Source organism: Podarcis pityusensis, assembly GCF_964106645.2.
Source record: "Podarcis pityusensis genome assembly, chromosome: 9".
Classification (NCBI taxonomy): domain Eukaryota; kingdom Metazoa; phylum Chordata; class Lepidosauria; order Squamata; family Lacertidae; genus Podarcis; species Podarcis pityusensis.
This window is the reverse complement of record NC_138034.1, coordinates 37,485,577-37,504,592: the sequence shown is the minus strand read 5'-3', so window position 1 is coordinate 37,504,592 and position 19,016 is coordinate 37,485,577. Positions and strand designations below refer to the sequence as shown.

General features: G+C 45.5%; 1 protein-coding gene and 1 long non-coding RNA gene across 2 annotated transcripts in view; one reads left to right on the top strand and one right to left on the bottom strand.

Annotated features, from left to right (window-relative positions):
• Window positions 1–1,479: 1,479 nt before the first annotated feature.
• The window catches only part of LOC308485554, an 87,068-nt gene continuing 69,531 nt past the window's right edge, over window positions 1,480–19,016 (top strand). Inside the window, exon 1 of the long non-coding RNA XR_013990607.1 lies at window positions 1,480–1,921. This is a non-coding gene — a long non-coding RNA (uncharacterized lncRNA). The remainder of the gene's footprint in view (window positions 1,922–19,016) is intronic.
• Window positions 8,884–15,926, bottom strand: SFRP2 (secreted frizzled related protein 2). The gene is made up of 3 exons (XM_081021436.1): window positions 15,167–15,926; window positions 12,720–12,800; window positions 8,884–10,334 (listed from the first exon to the last, which is right to left on the bottom strand). Exons 1-3 carry the CDS (start codon window positions 15,663–15,665, stop codon window positions 10,030–10,032), a joined length of 885 nt encoding a protein of 294 aa, XP_080877562.1. The 5' UTR covers window positions 15,666–15,926; the 3' UTR covers window positions 8,884–10,029.

Here is a 19,016-nt window from a genome sequence, read left to right as displayed (position 1 = left end):
AGCTGCTTATTAAAGAAAAGCTTTAATAAAAAGTATTTTTAAAAAACCTCCCCTAGACGGCAAACAGTAATAATGATTGCAATTATGCAGAGAGGTCAACACCATAGGAAATGAGGCAACAACTGTGACTGGTGTAAACATTTGGTGAAATTGTATCCTAATATATTGGACTCCTGGGGCCAAAATGATTGGTTGGCACGGCTCCACAGAAAACAATGGCGCTGACTGTAAATTTGGCTTTAAAGAGTCTTGTAAAGCCGGAGTCCCAACACCGACATAAGTCCCTAGTGAATCAGCCATGAAAACATACACACACACACGGAGTAACTTTCTAAGGATTGTAAAAGTGTAAGCAGAATTTTCTTATGTGGTTTCAGTGTTAATTTGCTGTGAGTAATGTTGACAAGAATAGAATCGTAGAGTTGGAAAGAGCCTTCAAGATCATCCAGTCCAGTCTCCACACAAGAAACCCACAACATTCCTGAGAGGCAGCCATCTTGGCTCTGTTTAGAAACTTGTTTGTTTAGGTCTCCACTTTTGTTCACTTGTGTGTTTATTATGAATTGGTTTCTCACCTGCTCTTCACCATAAGGGACCCAAAGCAGGCTTGTGTCAAGTGCTTCCCTAACTCTTAACTCAGGTGTCAAAAACCAGGATGCATTAGCCTATGACAGACTGACTTCATGAAGGTGTCAGAGGCACCTCTATTGGGAGGAAATTCCACAACTTGGCTTCTCGGCCTTATTCAAAGAAGCCAACTCCTGGGGGCTGACGTCCCTTTGTGTCCCCGCCAATAATATATTTGAGGTCCCCCCCAATATTGACATGCATTGCTGTTCAAATGGTGTTGCATGTGCCACGTCTTGTGATCGATTACGCGGGACAGGGCTTACCTCCCCCAATTTATATTCAAGTTGACATCCCTGCCCTTATTTATGTTCCATCTTAAGCACCAAGAGAAAAGGGACGCGGGTGGCATTGTGGTCTACACCACAGAGCCTAGGGCTTGCCGATCAGAAGGTCGGCGGTTTGAATCCCCATGACGGGGTGAGCTCCTGTTGTTCGGTCCCTGCTCCTGCCAACCTAGAAGTTTGAAAGCACATCAAAGTGCAAGTAGATAAATAGGTACCGCTCTGGCAGGAAGGTAAATGGCGTTTCCGTGTGCTGCTCTGGTTTGCCAGAAGTGGCTTAGTCATGCTGGCCACATGACCCAGAAGCTGTCTGTAGACAAACGCCGGCTCGCTCGGCCTGTAGAGCGAGATGAGCGAGCAGCCCCAGAGTTGGTCATGACTGGACCTAATGGTCAGGGGTCCTTTACCTAAGCACCAAGAGAGAGCCATGATAGATCAAGGGTCTAGCTAGTCCAGTACCCTGTTTCCAAGGTTGCCAGTCAGATGCTGCCAGGCTCACAAAGCAGGGCATGAGAGCAGCAGCCCTTTCTCATCATTTGCTCCCCAGAAACTGATATGCAAGAACACAGTGCAAGACCTGGTCTCCATTTATTTCTCTTCTCTTTAAGCCAGGGGTGAAGAACCTCTGGCCTGTGGGTCTCATCAAGTCTGCCAGCCCTGCCCATTTGGCATGCAAAGGCATTTTGGACAAGCAACACCCACTTCCCCATAACGTCTAAATTGGTTTGTGATGTAAGTGGGATGTTAAACAATTTGGATGAGGAGATCTGGGATGTTTTTTAATTGCTGCAAGTTGCAGGTCATGTGCATATTGAAAAAGAGCCATAAGTTAAAAGCAACGTTAGATTTATCGGCTAAATAATACAGAGGGCCTGATTGCTTACTGCAGCTTAAGAGCTGTGGTTTTGTTTACATCCGGTGCAAAAAACAACTCACCAAGCACGGATTTGGAACCAAGCAGTTCTCAGTGCAGCCTAGCAGAAAGCAGGATGTCTGTAAATAGGCATAAGGTAAGCTAAGTTTGTATTTTGGTTTTTTGCTGAAGGGAATTGTGCTGCGCTTTCTTTGATGAGGTAGGATGTGAAAAGACGTTGCAGAGACCAGTGATGTTAGGCGATGTCTTTAAAAAGCAGAACCAAAAAAACAGCCTCTGGTGGTTAACGTTTGGAGAAGCTCAGATTCTGAAAGATAGCTGTGTATTGGTTCACACATTGCTTTCGAATTGGGTAAAGGTAAAGGGACCCCTGACCATTGGGTCCAGTTGTGAGCGACTCTGGGGTTGAGGCGCTCATCTCGCTTTATTGGCCGAGGGAGCCGGCTTACAGCTTCCTGGTCACGTGGCCAACATGACTAAGCCGCTTCTGGCGAACCAGAGCAGAGCACAGAAACGGCGTTTACCTTCCCGCCGAAGTGATACCTATTTATCTATTTGTACTTGACATGCTTTCGAACTGCTAGGTTGGCAGGAGCAGGGACCAAGCAACAGAAGCTCACCCTGTTGCAGGGATTCGAACTGTCTGATCGGCAAGTCCTAGGCTCTGTGGTTTAACCCACAGCGCCACCCGCATCCCATTTTTGAATTGGGTACATTCGCATTAAAATATAAGCCAAACAGATGTTGCCCTCATCCATACTTTAAGCTAAACTAGCAAGGCATGCTCCTGTTGAGTGTGATCAGTGGTTCAAAATATACCTGAGCAGCTAGTATGTAAAAATATACCTGAGCAGCAGTATGTAAAATGGTAGGTTGCATACTGCTTAGGACCAGTCATGGGGTGAGGTGGAGGAGCCTGTAAATGTGTGCTCATAGAATCATAGAGTTGCAAAGGACCTTAACCTACTGGAGGATCTGCAGGCACCTAAAGATTTGGAGCCAATTCTATCCTGATAAGGGCCAACTGGAAAACTAAGATCCAAACTATGTATGTGACTGCAACATACAAGTAAAGCGCATTCCTTCCCCCACCCCAATAATTTTGGGAACTGTAGTTTGTTGTGGGTGTAGGGAATTGTAGCTCTGTGAGGGGTAAACTGCAGTTCCCAGGATTCTGTGGGGGAGGTCGTGTGCTTTACATGTGCGGTGTGCGAAGATTACCATTTAGCATATCTGGTTTTTGTTTTTAAATAGCAACCCCAAATAGGCGGATGGATGCAGTGGATCAAGATTGCATTGGGCACCTGCCGGTAAGGGAACTTTCCCTTCCAAACTGAGTAGCAGCTTTCGGGAGGATGGTTTTCACTCAGAATACAGCACCGGGGGGGGGGATACCCCCCCTTCCCATATGTGATGCAGTCCTCATCCCTATGGGGTTCCCCTATGGTTACTGTTTAAGTAACAACAACAAAATATTGTCTCGCTGGCCCCAACATTAGGGGAACAAAATCAAGAATATTATTTGTCAAGAACCAAAAAAATGGGGTCTGTCTTTGGTAAATATCTGGGAGTGCCTTGGTGTTTTGTTTTTAAATCACAGTACTTCTGTGGAGCACCACAAGTTTCATACCAAACATATACAAACCTTGCCCATTAAATCAGGCCTAGGTCATCTATAGGCAGGTATTTGCAAAACAGAGAGCAAACTTCTATCATGGTTTTGACTTTCACCCGTGAGGCAGTTTGTCAGCATGCTGTGCAATAAATTAACATTTTTAGGGAATATAAGTTTTCTTAGGGTTCGGTTTTGTTACTATAATCTGCCTATATATTGTATATTACAATTGCTATTCTCCTTACTTGCTTTAGCCATGCGGCTTTCCCCACAAGAAAGTAGGAATTCAGCTCTTAGAGTGCCCCCTGCTGGATAATTTGCAGAACACATGCCCAGGGATTCCAAGCTTGAAACTTAAATGAAAAAACAATATTGCATATAACCATACATTTTGCTTAACAGTTTGCATGGGGTGAAGCCTTTGCAGATGATCCAGGGTGGGTTCAGTCCGGAAGTCACAGTCCAGTGGAGTCCTCAAAGCAACCAATCAATGGTCCATCAAGGAAGAAAGATGAACAGATGTAGAGTCTTGCTGCCCTTTTTCTTGATTGATGCACCTGCATTTCCTTCAGCCAAGCAGCTCTCCACTTGACGAGGCATGATCCTCACCTGCCCTGAGCTTAATCCAGCTGAGTGACCACAAACCTCCTCCCAGACCTAACAAGCCCCATGATCTCCACCTGGTTCACTAACGAGCTGGGCTGTGTTTCCTTGCCTGCCTCAAACTCTTCTAAGAGTTCCTAACACCTGTCCTGCTGTTCCTAACACCTCAGAGCCCGCAGTGTCTGCAGAGATGGGACTGCCTCTGGTTTGGATGAAGTGCCCCCTTCTCCTGATGTCCTGTGAGTACCTCCTAAGCCCCCAACCTCCCCTTCCCCATCTTCAGCCTGTCCTGATGTGTACTAATCAGAGCCATCCACCTCGCTGGGATCCTCTTCCCCTTTCTTGGTTGGCTGCCAGTTTATGGCAGCCAGCAGGCCTAGTACCTGAAGCCAGGTCCCTGTAGAACATGCCCAGTTTGTGTACATGACCAAGCCATGAATTGTGAAAGATGTGTGTATATATTTGAATATGCCCTTATGTGTTGCCTGGCTTTAATTGGGCAGGGCAAGTGGTCACAGCTGGATTCAAGACACCATCATGGTGTGTGGCAGTGGCTGTACCAGTTTTCAATCTTTCTTTGTGGTGCAAGGAGCTTTTCTGAGAGGGGCAGAGGGAGGCAAGCAAGGTGGACATAGACACTGGCCAGGACCCTTCCTTGTGTCCCTCACTCATGGCTAGAGTATAGTTCTCCAAGTCTGTCCTTAGACCAAATGATGCTCTAGGAAAGGAGTCTCTTTGATTCGTCCTCCATTTTTTTTAAACTTATTTTTTTTCTTTTTAGGCTAACTGGGAATACAAGTAACTCACAACTTAGGTGCATTCAGTTTTATGTGCTTGGCAATTTTTTATTTTATTTTATTTTATTTATTTAAAGGGGTGGAAATGGGGCAGGAAAAAAAAGAGACTTTAGCAATCCCACCCCAAACTGAACCTGATGTGTTCAGGCTCTGTGCAATTTTGGCTTTACTTGCTATCCACGCATTGTAGCCCCTGCGCCAGCTGAGAGTTTTATTTTGAATTTGTAATTATATGAATGATTTATCTCAGTCATAGTGTAAATTTGCATGTACCGATCTGATTGGTTAAATTTGCACCATATGTTTGAATGGACATTGGAGTTAGACATTTCCCTCCCATGAACAGTTAAAAATTTGTTGTAGCTGTATAAAACTGGCCCTATATGCCCCAACTGGAATTGAACTATCAAAAATGGAAGAATGGCTACATACGTACCATAGGTTTACAGCTCTCGACTTCCCACCAAAGAAGCCTAAGAACCGTAGTTTGTTAAGCGTACTGGGAATTATAGTTCTGCGGTGGGTAAACTACAATTCCCAGGATTCTTGTCATGTGCTTTCAATATGGTGTGTGTATGCAGCCAGTTACCTGTAGCTGGAGAGAGGGGGTGAAGCCCTGCACCAGTTATTGTCCCAAAGGACCCATGGAAATTAGTGGTTAATCTGAATATGATTCAGTTGGCTCAGTTTTTAAAATGTCAAATTAGTTAACAGCATCATTTACAACTGTTGCTTGTCTTGCTCAAGCTAATAAGAGAAGCGAGATGGCCGCTCTCCCAAACTGTGATATCTATATGCGGTGCATCTTCGTGACTTCAAAGAGCCAGGAGAAGCTGATGACTTCTGCTTTAGTGTGTTTAGCAGTCCATTTACCTTCCATCCCTCACTGTTCCCTTTCACAACCTAATAAGGGGAAAATGGCGGTGTAAATAAATAACAAAAAGAGAGGTTCCACAATCGGGCCTGTTGTGGTTGTAATGCTCCCTTGAAAGGAAGCTGTCTGGGGTGTGAATGGGCAGCTCCTGGCAGGCAGGAGCAAGGGAATTAAATGACTTGGCATTGGACAGTGGCAGCCAGCAGGGTGCATGTGGCCTAGTGAAGGGACAAATGATGGTTAATCTGGCCCCTTGAAGATCTAATTGAGAGGACATTGTTTAACTCTTTACCCGTAACTAAACTGAAACTTGAAAAGCCTTCGGACACATCTGGCTGCTACCCCACTTCAAAAGCTTAATAGCTAAATAGTGGATCTAAGCCTCGGACAGAAAGCCAAGATTTGACGAAGTGAGCACAATGCACTTTACCCTCTTATGCAGATTAACCGTCTTGCAAGGCTATTATGTGCTGGAACTTCGGTGCTGCATTTTGATATCGGCCGGTATTTTGCCAGAGCAGCATCGCTGCAGGGTAATTGAGTTGTGTGGCCTAATGCTAATTGCCCACTTCTGGATTCTTCACTAGATTTGGCGATGGGAGAGAAAGCGTCCTCATGCAGGGCTTCGCAGACTTTATTAAGGGTTCCGCCGGTTGTCCTTTGGCCTTGCTTAGAACCTGTTTTGTCTGTGACACCCTGTGACCTGGAAATCACCCGTCGATTTAACGCTTTGTGTAGCTTTGTTTCTGGGTGCTCACTTCTGACAGGGTGGCGACCTAATCACCAGCTTCCCATGACCTAGTCACCATATGAGATTTACTGGCTTGGAATCTAATTTCTTGGAAGCTGTACCCAAATAATGGGATATTCATGTGGCGGGGTATGCTCTGTAAAAAGAGTATCTACCTGTTGGGCAAGGATTATTTCTACTCGGAAGTTCCACCGGAAAGCCTATGGTTCTTAAATCTTTAGTGCAATATTTTTAACCATTTTACATACTTATATATTTAAACATCTCTGGAGACATTTTAAATAAACTTTTAAATAATGTTTAAGTAGTGTGTGTTGCAATTAACCTTACTCCAAAACAAAAAAGGATCCACAGCAGTGTTTCATAGGTTCACAGCAAAGCAGGGCATATTAATTTAGGCTTAAAGGGAAGGTGGCTGTCCACCCTCTAACCTGTACCTAAAGTCAAGAGAAAAACTTTGGTTGCCATCTAAACCACAACTATAACTGTGCTGAAAACCAATATTCTTTTTAAAGTGCCATTGAATGAAAAGAACAGTGTATAATCAATAGAATAAAGTGCATTATTATTGAACAAGGGACAGTCTCCTCCAAAGCTTGTTATATCCCTTTCGGGGGGGGGGGGAGAGAAATTAAAACAGGGTCGAGAAAACCTTTGGCCCTGGACTCTAGCTCATATCAGCCCCAGCCAGCATTGCCTGGGATAGCTCAGTTGGTAGAGCACGAGACTCTTAATCATCTCAGGGTCTTGGGTTTGAGCCCCACGTTGGGCAAGACTCCTGCATTGCAGGGGGTTGGACTAGATGACTGCCAAGGTCCCTTCCAACTTTACAATTTGGTGATCTCTAGGAATGGCCAGGGATAACAGGAGTTGTGCTCCAACATTTGGAAGGCCGTGTAAGATTACTGAACTGTGGGCGTTTTGTTCTATTAGCATTCTGTAATGGCAAGGCATGATTGTTGCGCACACTAATACCTGCTATATGCAATGTTTCTCTGTGATGAGCTGTGGAACCCAACCGAAAAGCTGATGCTGTGTGTGTACTCAGACCCCTGACATCATTTATTCTCTGTTGAGCGGACAACCCAATCTACCCTTTTGTTTCAGCCCTGGGTGTGCTGGTCCCGAGGGTTAACCGTGCGGCGAGGTCCGAGTCCTGTCCGAGGTCAAGGGTTCAGTATGGAGGCTGTCCGTCAAGGCTGAAGCTGGGTCCAGGGCAGGGAGTCGGGTGAGGTCAGGAACTCTGGCAGAAGAGCAGGACAGGGTGCAGGCAGGAACAGGCTACCAACAATGTTGCTCCCGCAACCTGGGACTGGGGCTGGCTGGCTTTTATCTGCCCCGAGGCATGGGGCGGCCCTGGTCCACAGGTGACTCGCCTCTCCTGGCCTGGAGGCGAGCACTCCTCCTGGGGGAACTTAGTTCCCTACGCCTCTCTGCCCTGAGTCTCTGCAGTTCAGGAGAGGCTGGAGGGTTACCGGACCCAGAGGCAACCTCAGCTTCCCCTGACAGGGCTGAGAGTGGAGCACCTGCAGGCAATGGGTCCTCCATCACCTCAGGAGCCAGAGCAGGAGCCTCAGCTGGTGCCTGCACCTGAGGATCCAGCACAGGTGAGGACCTTCAGGCTCAAGCCCCAGCCCCGGCTCAGCTGGTTCTGGAGGCGGGGACTCCTGTGCAGGCTGGGATTCCTCAGGTTCAGCCTCTGAGTCTGAATCCCAGGCCATCACACTGCGTCTTCATCAGAGAATAACTTTGGGGCACTTATTTCTTCCCAATGGATTGAGCCAACAGTTTGTAGTACGTGTGTGATGTTGAAAGGGCTGGATGAGAGCTTGGTATATGTGTATGACCTTGATGAGAACCTCATCCATGTGTACTTTACCAAACAAGAGCTGTTCCAAGTTTCTGAAGATATTTACGTGGAAAGTGCAAAAAGACTGTGCCTGCATGACTCATGCATAATCTTTGTCGGCTCTTTCTTGCCGTCCTGAAGATCATTCAGAGTTTTGGCTGTCCTAAGTTGAATAGTGCTGGAAGTCAAAAATATCTTCAGCAATAAAGAAATACCCAGGGAAGCGTATGTTTGAGGAAAGTGCATGGAGTAGCTCAAACCAAACAATTTCATCTGCATCTTTTAAAAGCATTCTATCCTGGACACCTACAAATGCTACTTCAGTAAGAGAATCTGGTGAAGTTTAATTTACAGTTACCACATTACCCACCTTAATGTATTTGGGGACCATGCTGTGGTCACATCTAAACGGGATGGATATATTACATCTAAGGATACAAACATGTAGAATATGGCAGGCTTTCATGGGCCAATGTTGGTGGGACAGAGGATAAATAAAAAGTTCTGGTTGTATGACAAGTAAAATAAAAATAGCTAGATAGTATGGAGGTAAGACTTATTGCTCACAGCCTCATTTGATCCCCCAAAGAACAAAGACAAAGGGTAAACTATGATGTAAAGTTTATATACAAGAATATAAGGTTTATCTGGAATATTTACAAGGTTTGTTAAAGTAATATTTTACAACTCTTTCAGAATAACCACTACTTATATTACAGTTAGACTAAGGAAAGGTTTAATTTGTGAAGGCAGTAGTACCAAAATAGCACAAAAAGAAACCTTCCTAAAATGTGCATTGAGCCAGTTTAAAACTATTAACAGGTTTGTATAAAATACTGTGTGCAAATGGTTAATATGCCTTTATTGACGCAGTTCCTGCATAAGTAGCACATGTGACAATCGTACTTTCCCTATAGTGAATAAAAATAGGGGACATGTTTATCTTGGGTAAAATGTGGTCCAATATTCAAGGTCAAAATGAAACAGAATGCCCACAATTCAACACGGATTTATAGTGCAATCCTAGGCATGTTTACAGAAGTAAGCCCCACTAAGTACAAACTCCAGGATTGGAACTTTAAGCTATGCGCAAGCCCACCAAACTCAGAGGACTTAAAGCAATCCTTTTAGCTCTGTGTTGAATTGTTGCCCCAAATGGAAAAGTGTCTAAGTGGCAATCCTAGCTCTCCTTTGCCTCAGAAGGTGACTTGACATCGTTGTCAGATTCCCTTTCAAATAGACCAGAAAGTAGCCATATCTGGGCTTTACTATCTTCTGAAGATCACAAGAAAGGGCAACAACATTTCATGGAGCCCTTTTCGCACTGCATCAAAACTGAACCTGACCAACTGGACTTGAAGATTAACAAAACTAACGTGTAACATAACCTTTACAGAAATGTTAGCCGCACTGAAGGACTGTTCAAAATGGAAAAACCGAAACAAAAGATTAAAAAAATTAAAGTCACATTTTGCACCGATGCAAATAGCTAGCTCTAAGCAAGATACTTTAATACAATCATAAAAAGTATTCATGTTTTTGTGTTTTTTTTGTAATGAGAGTTTTACTATATGTACAAAATTGGGGAGGGGAGGTTCCCCTTTCCTCTCCCTTCTCCCCCACCCCAAAGAAAGAAAGAAACGACGTTTCGTCTCCCACCCACGCCTGCTGTGCTTTGCAGTGGAAGCCAGGAGGTGCAAGGCGCTTGGAAGAACTTGAGGCTGGTGACTAGACAGGGCCAAACGTGGCAAGCAACTAGCACTGCAGTTTGCGAATGCTGCGCGAGAACCTCTTGAATGCTCGCTGACCTTTCTGCCATCGCTTGACGGAGGTGATTACCAGCTCGCCAGCCATCCGCTGTCCCATCACTAAGTAGGGTGCGTTTATATCGTTCATCTCGTCGCAGGTACACTGCAGGCCACCTTTGAGCCAAAGCACCGTTTTCTTCAGATCCCTTTCTGTCACCCCATTCAGCTTGTAGATGGTTTTGCTCTTTGTTTCTGGAGTGATCTTGGTGTCCCCATTGATGTAGGCGATCTCCTTCACTTTTATCTTCAGGGCTAATAGGGATAACGGGGAGCGGGGAGGGGGGGCACGTTGAAAGGAAGAAAGAGAGCGAGAGAGCGAGGTTTTTCCCATTAGTGCAGATAAAGAGAACCTGGGGAGGGAGGTCTTCTATTGCTAATTAAACTGTCAGGGGCTGACAGAACGGACAGCAGGTGGCTCCATTTCTAAAGCCACCAAGGGCATGCAAGTCATTTCAGTTTGAATCAACCTTGGGGTGTGTTTCTTTCTTTCTTTCTCTTTTAAACAAAACTTTTCTAAGTGGGCCTTTTTTCTCCAGCTTTTTTCTCTCTCTTTCTCTCTCGTTTGCAAACACAGGAGGAGGGGGTGGGGAAACCAGGCCCCCCATTTTTGTACATTAATTATGCATTAAGGTTTCAACTTGGCACAATGTCTTCTCACCAAAGCTGCTGGGGTGTGTGGGGGGAGAGGCCTACGATTCGTAGGGAATCTGATCGCGGCTGTTGCCAAGATCTTGAGGCTTAATTTACGAGGTTAGGAAGATTCTTAGGTGAACCTGTAAGGAACTGACATTGCTTGTGTGCTGTATGCAAAAGAACAGGCCAAAGAGGAGGAGAATTGGTTTAACAGCTGCATTTGATTTGGAAAAATAACTGGAAGGAGGCGGGAGGAACACAAGGCTCATTAAGAAACCTACACAGCATGCTTCACACACACAGAAAAAAAGCCACCAAGAAAATGTTTATCTGAATATCTCATACTGGATGTGCCACATGAAAACTTAAAAGACTAGTTACACAAGCAGTAAGTCATTGTCTTTGCAATTCCCTTCTGATAAGAATATTATCCCTGTAAATTCCACCACAAATACTTTCCCAGCTCTAATCTGATAAAATTATAGCATGTGTTTATAATAATAAACTTTATTTCTATGCCAACTATTTTCTCATACGTTATCTGCCTCACTCAAGAGGCCTTTCCAATTACCAGCCCAGAAATGTTTATGTCTTGTAGGGATATGCCACCCATCTCACCTCAGGACTGCCATTCTCAATCTGCATCCGCCAAAGCAGTTCATGGCATGCTGGGTTTTCTGAAGAAACTTTGAAAAAAGAACAACTCTGGAATGCAAAGGCTTTGCCATGACTCTTGGGGATGAACGTTAAGATCTGTAAAGCACTTTGCATGTCAGAAATGCCATAAAGACCAGGTGGTTTGGAAACAAATGAGGACGAACCTCAGCCCCCTCTCACATCTTTGCAGCTTTCTCACCGCCCAATAATCCAAGTCAGGAGGAATCCCTTTCTGACTTCGTTCCCATCAGACTGGGTGCTCAGCATTCCCTCCCTCCCTCTCCATGAGAAGATGGGAACTGGAGAGGATAAAGCCTGATGCTCTCAGATTCACAGCAGGACAGGAGTTCAGCCTCCCCTCCCATTCACCCCCTCCGCCTGCAGAAGGATCAGAAGGGAAACAGAATGGAGCCAAGGTCCTCAGCACAGCTCTGCTGCCTGGGTCTACTTTGAAAGGCTCCCAGTTGCATCCATCCATGAGTATTGGTGTAGCACACAAGCAATGGTCAGCAAAGTATATGCGGAATATACTTTAAAATTTTATGTTGCCTTTGGTACACATGGTAGAGAATGCCATGCATATCTACAGAAGATGCTGTGATGCTCCAGCATTACTGCAGATGATTTTTAAAATACGCAAATATTTTATGTGTTGTTGCTGTGATCTGTCATATTCAACGATGACCAGGCTATGGGACCTAGGGTGGGACTATACAGATGAAGATGCAACAATAGTTCGATGAAGGTAGAAGCCATAGAAAATCAATCTGATCTCTACTGACTGCCATGGGACAAAGTATATTATGCAAAATGTAAAAGGAGTGGAGGAGGAGGAGCTTCTACCTTAATAGGGGCCCCACTACTTTCTTCCGCATAAGAGAATGTCTGCCAGTAGCTCCTATGCAAGGAAGGAGGAAAATGAGGCACATGGTAGGGGTAGATCTATCCACTGCTGCTGATGCTGAGTGCTTGACTGGTACCAATAGGGACCTCATGCAGTTTGTCTTCTTCTATAGCTTTCAATTAACAGATGCTGACACTACACAGGTACTATAAGCCACACTGACATTCACTTTGTTAATAAGAAGCGAAACATGGTTGCCATGTTTATTCAAAGGCAGAACTCGTAAACAACTTGGAAGCTTGCTACCCTATTGGCACTACTTATCCTAACCGGCTTTGATTGTCCCATTGCTAATACCACTGCCTGAATCTACTTGATTCTGAAGAAAGCTAAATGCCGGTTCTGTATGTGTCTTGCAAAACTGCTTGGTTATCATGGCAGACAGTACAACAACTCTTCCCCATTTTTAATTAGAGTGACTTTAAACAACGACAACAACTTACCGAAGTCATTTTTGCAGAGGTTTTCCACAATTTCATTGTCATCCTCATTCTTGCTTTTGCAGGCATCACAAACTTTTGGTGCTAGAATGAAATATATTTAAAGAAAGAAAAGAAATCTTCAGCAGAGATGTTCAAACGAGAACAGCAGGTGGCGTTTGGAAACAAAGTATACTCCTTATATATCTATATATACAGCTGTGGCCGCCAGATTCTGCCTTATTCTTGAACCAGTTCCAAAAATCAGCTCCCAAACCCATAAAGTTGTGATCCAGCGCTGAATATCTGGTGAGTAAGCCACACTGAAAACAGTGGGACTTACTTCCAAGCAAAGCAATACATAGGATTGCTCTGCACATCAGCTGCGTTGAACGAATTTTAAGGCAAGAGGGAAGACCCTGTGAAATACAAAGGGAAAAACAGCAGAAAGCAAGATGTATAGCCCTCAATGCCTTCGTCAGAAGCTACAGGGACAGCTTATAGTGTACACTGAGCTTAAAAGAGTAAAAGCATTTTGTTTTAGTTTGGAAATAATAATAGCTGAAAGAAAACTAAACGGTCATGCTAAAGAAATATCTTGCAAATTCAGTGGGAAGGCTCAATGGGATATTGAAAAGGCAATGGATGTGAAGGAGATTAAAGCTTTCTCCCCCCCCCCCCCAACCATCCTTAGGCTCTCCCAGGAGGAAAAGAAATCAATGCCTTGATGGGGGGCATTGAGTGGAGGAAAGGAGAGTGACAATACAATACACAAGGTTTCCCTGATGGGTTTGCTTCAGAAATCTGCCCTCTTCTTTTCTCTCCTTTATTTAAAAACTTGGGAAAGTGTCACCCTCCCTCTCTCTCGGTTCCCCCCACCTAGCTAATTAAAACCATCTAAACTGTGGCTGAAAGCATTTAATTTATTTATTTAAAATGAGAAGACATGACTTTGACACTCTTTGCATTTGATTCCTTTATCAACAAATTTGTTTAGTATGTTCCCTCTCCATATTCTTATCAGTAGGGGTGGGTGAGAGAAACCATCAATTAAACAAAATGCAAACCTCCACAACAGTTTAAAACAATGCTAGCCAGTTTAAATAGGACAACCTGAGCAGCAGGACATCCAACTAAGTCATATTTAGATTGCAATCAATGAGCTTACTTAAGCCTGTTTCAATGGGTTTGCTCTGAGCATGGGCTAATGGGTTGAATATGATGTTGATATTACAGTTACAGAGTACTGTGACTAACACAACTTGTGAGTAAGCCCACTCTCATTAAATGAAATTTACTTCCATGCAAACATGGACTGGACTACTAAGAGTGCACTGAAGTTCATCAGGTCTAAGACTGTAATCCTACAAGCATGCTTACTATTCGATTTATGGGACTTTCTCTGAATGAACAAATCTGCAGTTGTAGATTTGAAAAAACCTATTTGCACCCTGACAATTACACACTAAACATACTATAAGCTTAACAGTGGAATTCTATACCCACTTACCTGGGAGCAAGCCCCACTGAACCCAAAGTCATTTATTTCTGAGTATACATATTTAAGATCCCACTGTAAGTCTCAATGAATTCAGCTTGGCTTCATTCTTATTAACTGTGCTTAGGACTGCACTGAGCATTTCAGACCTTGGAAAATTGTAAACCTGTGGCGTTTGCTTTGTTAAACTGTAGTTTTCTGGAGTAAGGGGCATCCACTGAATCATTGTTTGGTGCTGTGATGGTCTGAAAACATATCTGAGGTTCTGGAGTGATTAAAGCATATCTATAGTTGGACCCTGGATGTTGAAAAGTAACAGTTCCATTGTACTATAGGAGGCTCTGATTCTTCCCTTCCAAAAAAGATGCCATTTATTAAAGCTGAGATATTTGATAAGAAGAGGGTTTTTATTATGTGGCTTTGCTATGTTTGATACCTTATTCCTTTAAAAAAAAGGGGAGGCAAGCAATTCACTCCTAAACATTCTTATCCATCCAGGGGAGTCTGCTGACTTCAATGGCACTAGCTTTGGGGTAAATGTCCTCAGGTTGGCAGATTAAGCCTGCAATCTGATTCATGCTCACCTGGGCAAAAACCCAAGTCAACGCATTGCGATTTGTCCCCAAGTAAGTCAGGCTGCTTGGTTGCAGTCCCTGGGCACATTCACTTCGGAGTAACGCCACTGAACTCAACGGGATTACTTCCAATTATGCACTTCAAGGGGTAGCCAATCCTTCCCTCCCAGAAAGACTTTCGAAGCATTCCTCTGCACGGTTATTCACTCAGTAAGTCCCCCTGCTTTCAGTGGCGCTTATCCTCTAGGAAATGTGACGAGGAGCCCATTGGAAATGCCCACGATCGCCGTCGGGAATCTGCTTCCCGCAGGCGTGCCTAGCGCGCGCTCCCCATCGCGCAAGCTCCGTCCTTGCGCTCGCCCTGCTCGCAATACTGGTGCCCGCAGGCGCCCTCTTACCTTCTCTGGGAGTCGGCAGGACGTGCTCGCTGCTGGCCGGCGGGATGCACAGGTCGTTGTCCTGCGGGAAGCGGCTACAGTCCAGCATGTCCGGCCACGGGAAGCCGAAGGCGGACATGACGGGCGCGCAGCTGTCCTTGACTTGCTCGCACAGCGAGTGGCAGGGCTGGATGGTCTCGTCCAGGTCGTCGATGCAGACGGGCGCGAAGAGCGAGCAGAGGAACTTCCTCGTGTCCGGGTGGCACTGCTTCTGCACCAGCGGGATCCAGGCGCCCGCTTGCTCCAGCACCTCCTGCATGGTCTCGTGGCCCAGCAGGTTGGGCAGCCGCATGTTGGGGTACTCGATGCCCCGGCACAGCTGCAGCGACGTCGGGATGGGCTTGCAGTTGGAGCGCTTGTAGGAGAACTCGGGCTGCCCGAACAGGAAGAGACCCCGCGCCGAGCCGATGCAAGGCGTGGCGAGCGCCAGCAGGCACAGGAAAAGGGCGCGACGCTGCATCGCGGGTCCGGGGAGAGGAATCTGGAGGCTGCAGGGGTGGGCCTGCTTTCAAAAGGGTCCGCTCTTCTGGGGATCCAGGAGGCTGGGGCGGGTATCCGAAGGCTGCAAAAAGGCAGAAAGAGAGAGAGAGAGAGAAGGGTGCAGAGAAGAGCGCGCGCGCAATGCTCAGCTTCCCGCAGGCTGCATGCAGCTTTTGCAAAGCGCTCCTTTCCTCGCGCCGACGGCCACACTGACCCCAGACGCGAAGCGCAGTGGAGCTTTCTGGCAGTTTTCTTATGCAAATCGAGAGGGGCCCGTTGGGCGGAGCCGTCTGACAATCTGCCGGCAGGGATTGGCCGCGACTAGCTGGGGGGGTCGTTTCCCCCCCCCCCCGGTCTCTCCCGGCGTGGTTGATCTTTCTGGCGAGATAACTAGCAGAAAATGTTTCGGGGCGCGCGGGCGTTTTTAACTAGGGCGAGCTGAACTGGTTTCATGAGGCGCAATGGCAAATGCACTCCCCAAGATAAACTGTTTCAGTGGAAAATCTGAAAAGTTTATTTTTAAAAAACAACAACAGCAGCAGCAACAACAACCGTTGCCTGAAAGTAATTTGCAGTATCTGAATGACCTGCTTCCATTATTCAGCCACTATCTGGAAGGAACATAAATGAGAAGAGAAGACTCCCTGGAAAAGACCCTGAGGTTGGGAAAGATGGAGGGCACAAGGAGAAGGGGACGACAGAGGACGAAATGGTTGGAAGCTACCAGCATGAGTTTGACCAAACTGCGGGAGGCAGTGGAAGACAGGAGTGCGTGGCGTGCTCTGGTCCATGGGGTCACGAAGAGTCGGACACGACTAAACGACTAAACAACAACAACAAAATTTGCTACATCCTAGAGCAGCACATTCTGCAGTTTAACTATGTGGCTTGTGAAGAAGTATCTCTTTTTGTCTGCCCAGAATCCTCCAATATTTAACTTCATGGGATGACTTGGTTTCTAGTATTACTAGAAAGGCAGAAAGGCACATTCCCCCAATTTTCCCACACCATGACATAAAGATGTTTTCCTTTCCAGCAGATTTTTATATTTCTCCCAAAATCTATACAGGTTCTTCCTAAGGATATGGTTCATAAAACTTTTATAAATTTTTGCCTTCCCATACCAAAGGCATGCATGCATAGCTTGAATTCTTTACATTTGATTAGTGCATGCGTAAACACTTGTAGTCTAAACCACAGAGCCTAGGGCTTGATCAGAAGGTCGGCGGTTCGAATCCCTGTGATGGGGTGAGCTCCCGTTGTTCGGTCCCTGCTCCTGCCAACCTAGCAGTTTGAAAGCACGTCAAAGTGCAAGTAGATAAATAGGTACCACTCCAGCGGGAAGGTAAACGGCGTTTCCGTGCACTGCTCTGGATCGCCAGAAACAGCTTAGTCATGCTGGCCACATGATCCGGAAACTGTACGCCGGCTCCCTCGGCCAATAAAGCGAGATGAGCGCCGCAACCCCAGAGTCGGTCACGGCTGGACCTAATGGTCAGGGGTCCCTTTACCTTAAGCAACAAACCTTAAGTTGCCAGATCAATTTTGCATCTCTCTTTCTCCCTTTCTGTTTCCTGCTATATCTCTCCGGTTCTCTTTTTCTCACAACAATGAAAATAAGAAATTCCTTGTTAAGAAATAGACCAAGCTAAGGGTTAAGTTGAGGGTACCTGCCCTTTAACATATTTGCCCCTTTGCAGAGATACCAGGAAGGGTTTGATCTAAAATGACATTTTCTAGTAAAGGGATTTCACAAGTTCGGCTTTATTAGGATGGCTTCAAGATTTCTTTTTTCTTGCTTCCATGAAATGATTCTAAGAATAGGATTAGATTTTGCACAAGGCTCCAGTTTCCCTTTTTAAAACTGGTATTGCGTTTCAGCCTTTCTAAGTGAAATTGTGTTTCAGGACCATCAGTTTTAAAGAATAGGAGAGGAGCAATAGCACACCAGTATATAAAGCTTTTCTAAAAGGTAGCTTAGCTTTCGACCAGAAGGACCATTGATATTGTTCAAAGGTTCCTGTGTACACAGATGAGGAAGCTGTGTTTGGTACTATGCAGAATGTTTGCAAATAAATGTGCTGTTATATATGTCTGACTTTTAGTAGTGGGCTCGTACAAAATAACTAACATATGCAAAAGGCATAATGCCAGCTCCCACAGGTCATGGAGCTGGCATTACAAATACCCTTATTCTGTTCCAGATGTGATTAGTGCTGTAATAGGACAGCATGACCCACAAACTGGCTTTTTGGGAATAGGCTGCACAGACTGCATCCAAGGGCTGCCTTGCCTTAGCCCAACTGGTGGTCCATAATGTCATCTCTTCCTCCCATCTCTACCTCACTATTTCACATGGGAAAGGGAACTGGTGACAGCAGTTCTGTGAGGTAATAAATGTTTTATATTGCCCATGGAACATATTTCTAAAGCCAAATATGAACACCCCTCGCCCCCAAATACATGTGAGCTTCTTACCTTACAGAATTGTCACCACATTCCTGTATACAATGGCACCTTGATTGTCAAACTGAATCCGTTCTGGGAGTCCATTCGACTCCCAGAACCATTTGAAAACCAAGACGCAGCTTCCAATTGGCTGAAGGAGCTTCCTGCATGCAAGCAGAAGCCATGGAAGCCGCGTCAGAAGTTCAGCTTCCAAAAAACGTTCGCAAACCGGAACACTTACTTCTGGGTTTGCGGCATTCAGGAGCTGATTTGTTCGGGAGCCAAGCCGTTCAGCAACCAAGGTACCACTGTACTGTGGAGTATCACACAATAGATTATCATAGAGTAGACAAAAGAGAGTGGACCAACAACCTGGATGGCTTTCAAAGAGGATTAGATAAATTCATGGAGGATAAGTCTATTGATGGCTACTTGCCATGATGGTTATGCTATGTCTTCATAGTCAAGAGACAGTAATACTTCTGAATACCAGTTCTTTAAAACTGCCGGAGGGGAGAATGTTGTGGCATTCGGGTCCTGCTAGTGAGTTTCCCACAGGCATCTGGTTGAAACCTGTGAAAACAGGCTGCTGGACTAGTTGGGCCATTGGCCTGATCCAGCCGCCCTTCTTATGTTCTTATGCTCAGATCCACACCATACATTAAAAGCACATTCAGTGCACATGACTTTCCCCAAAGCATCCTGGGAAGCTTGTTAAGGGTGCTGGAAACTGTAACTTGGGGGGGGGGGGTGGCGGCTTGGGTCCACAGGATTGGGTTGAGAGCCCAGAGGGCAGCAACATGGATGCCACAGGTATCCATATTGTATGACAAGATGGAAAGGGCTTCTGAAGAGAAGGGAGGTCTCTGCCAAGTGATTCCTT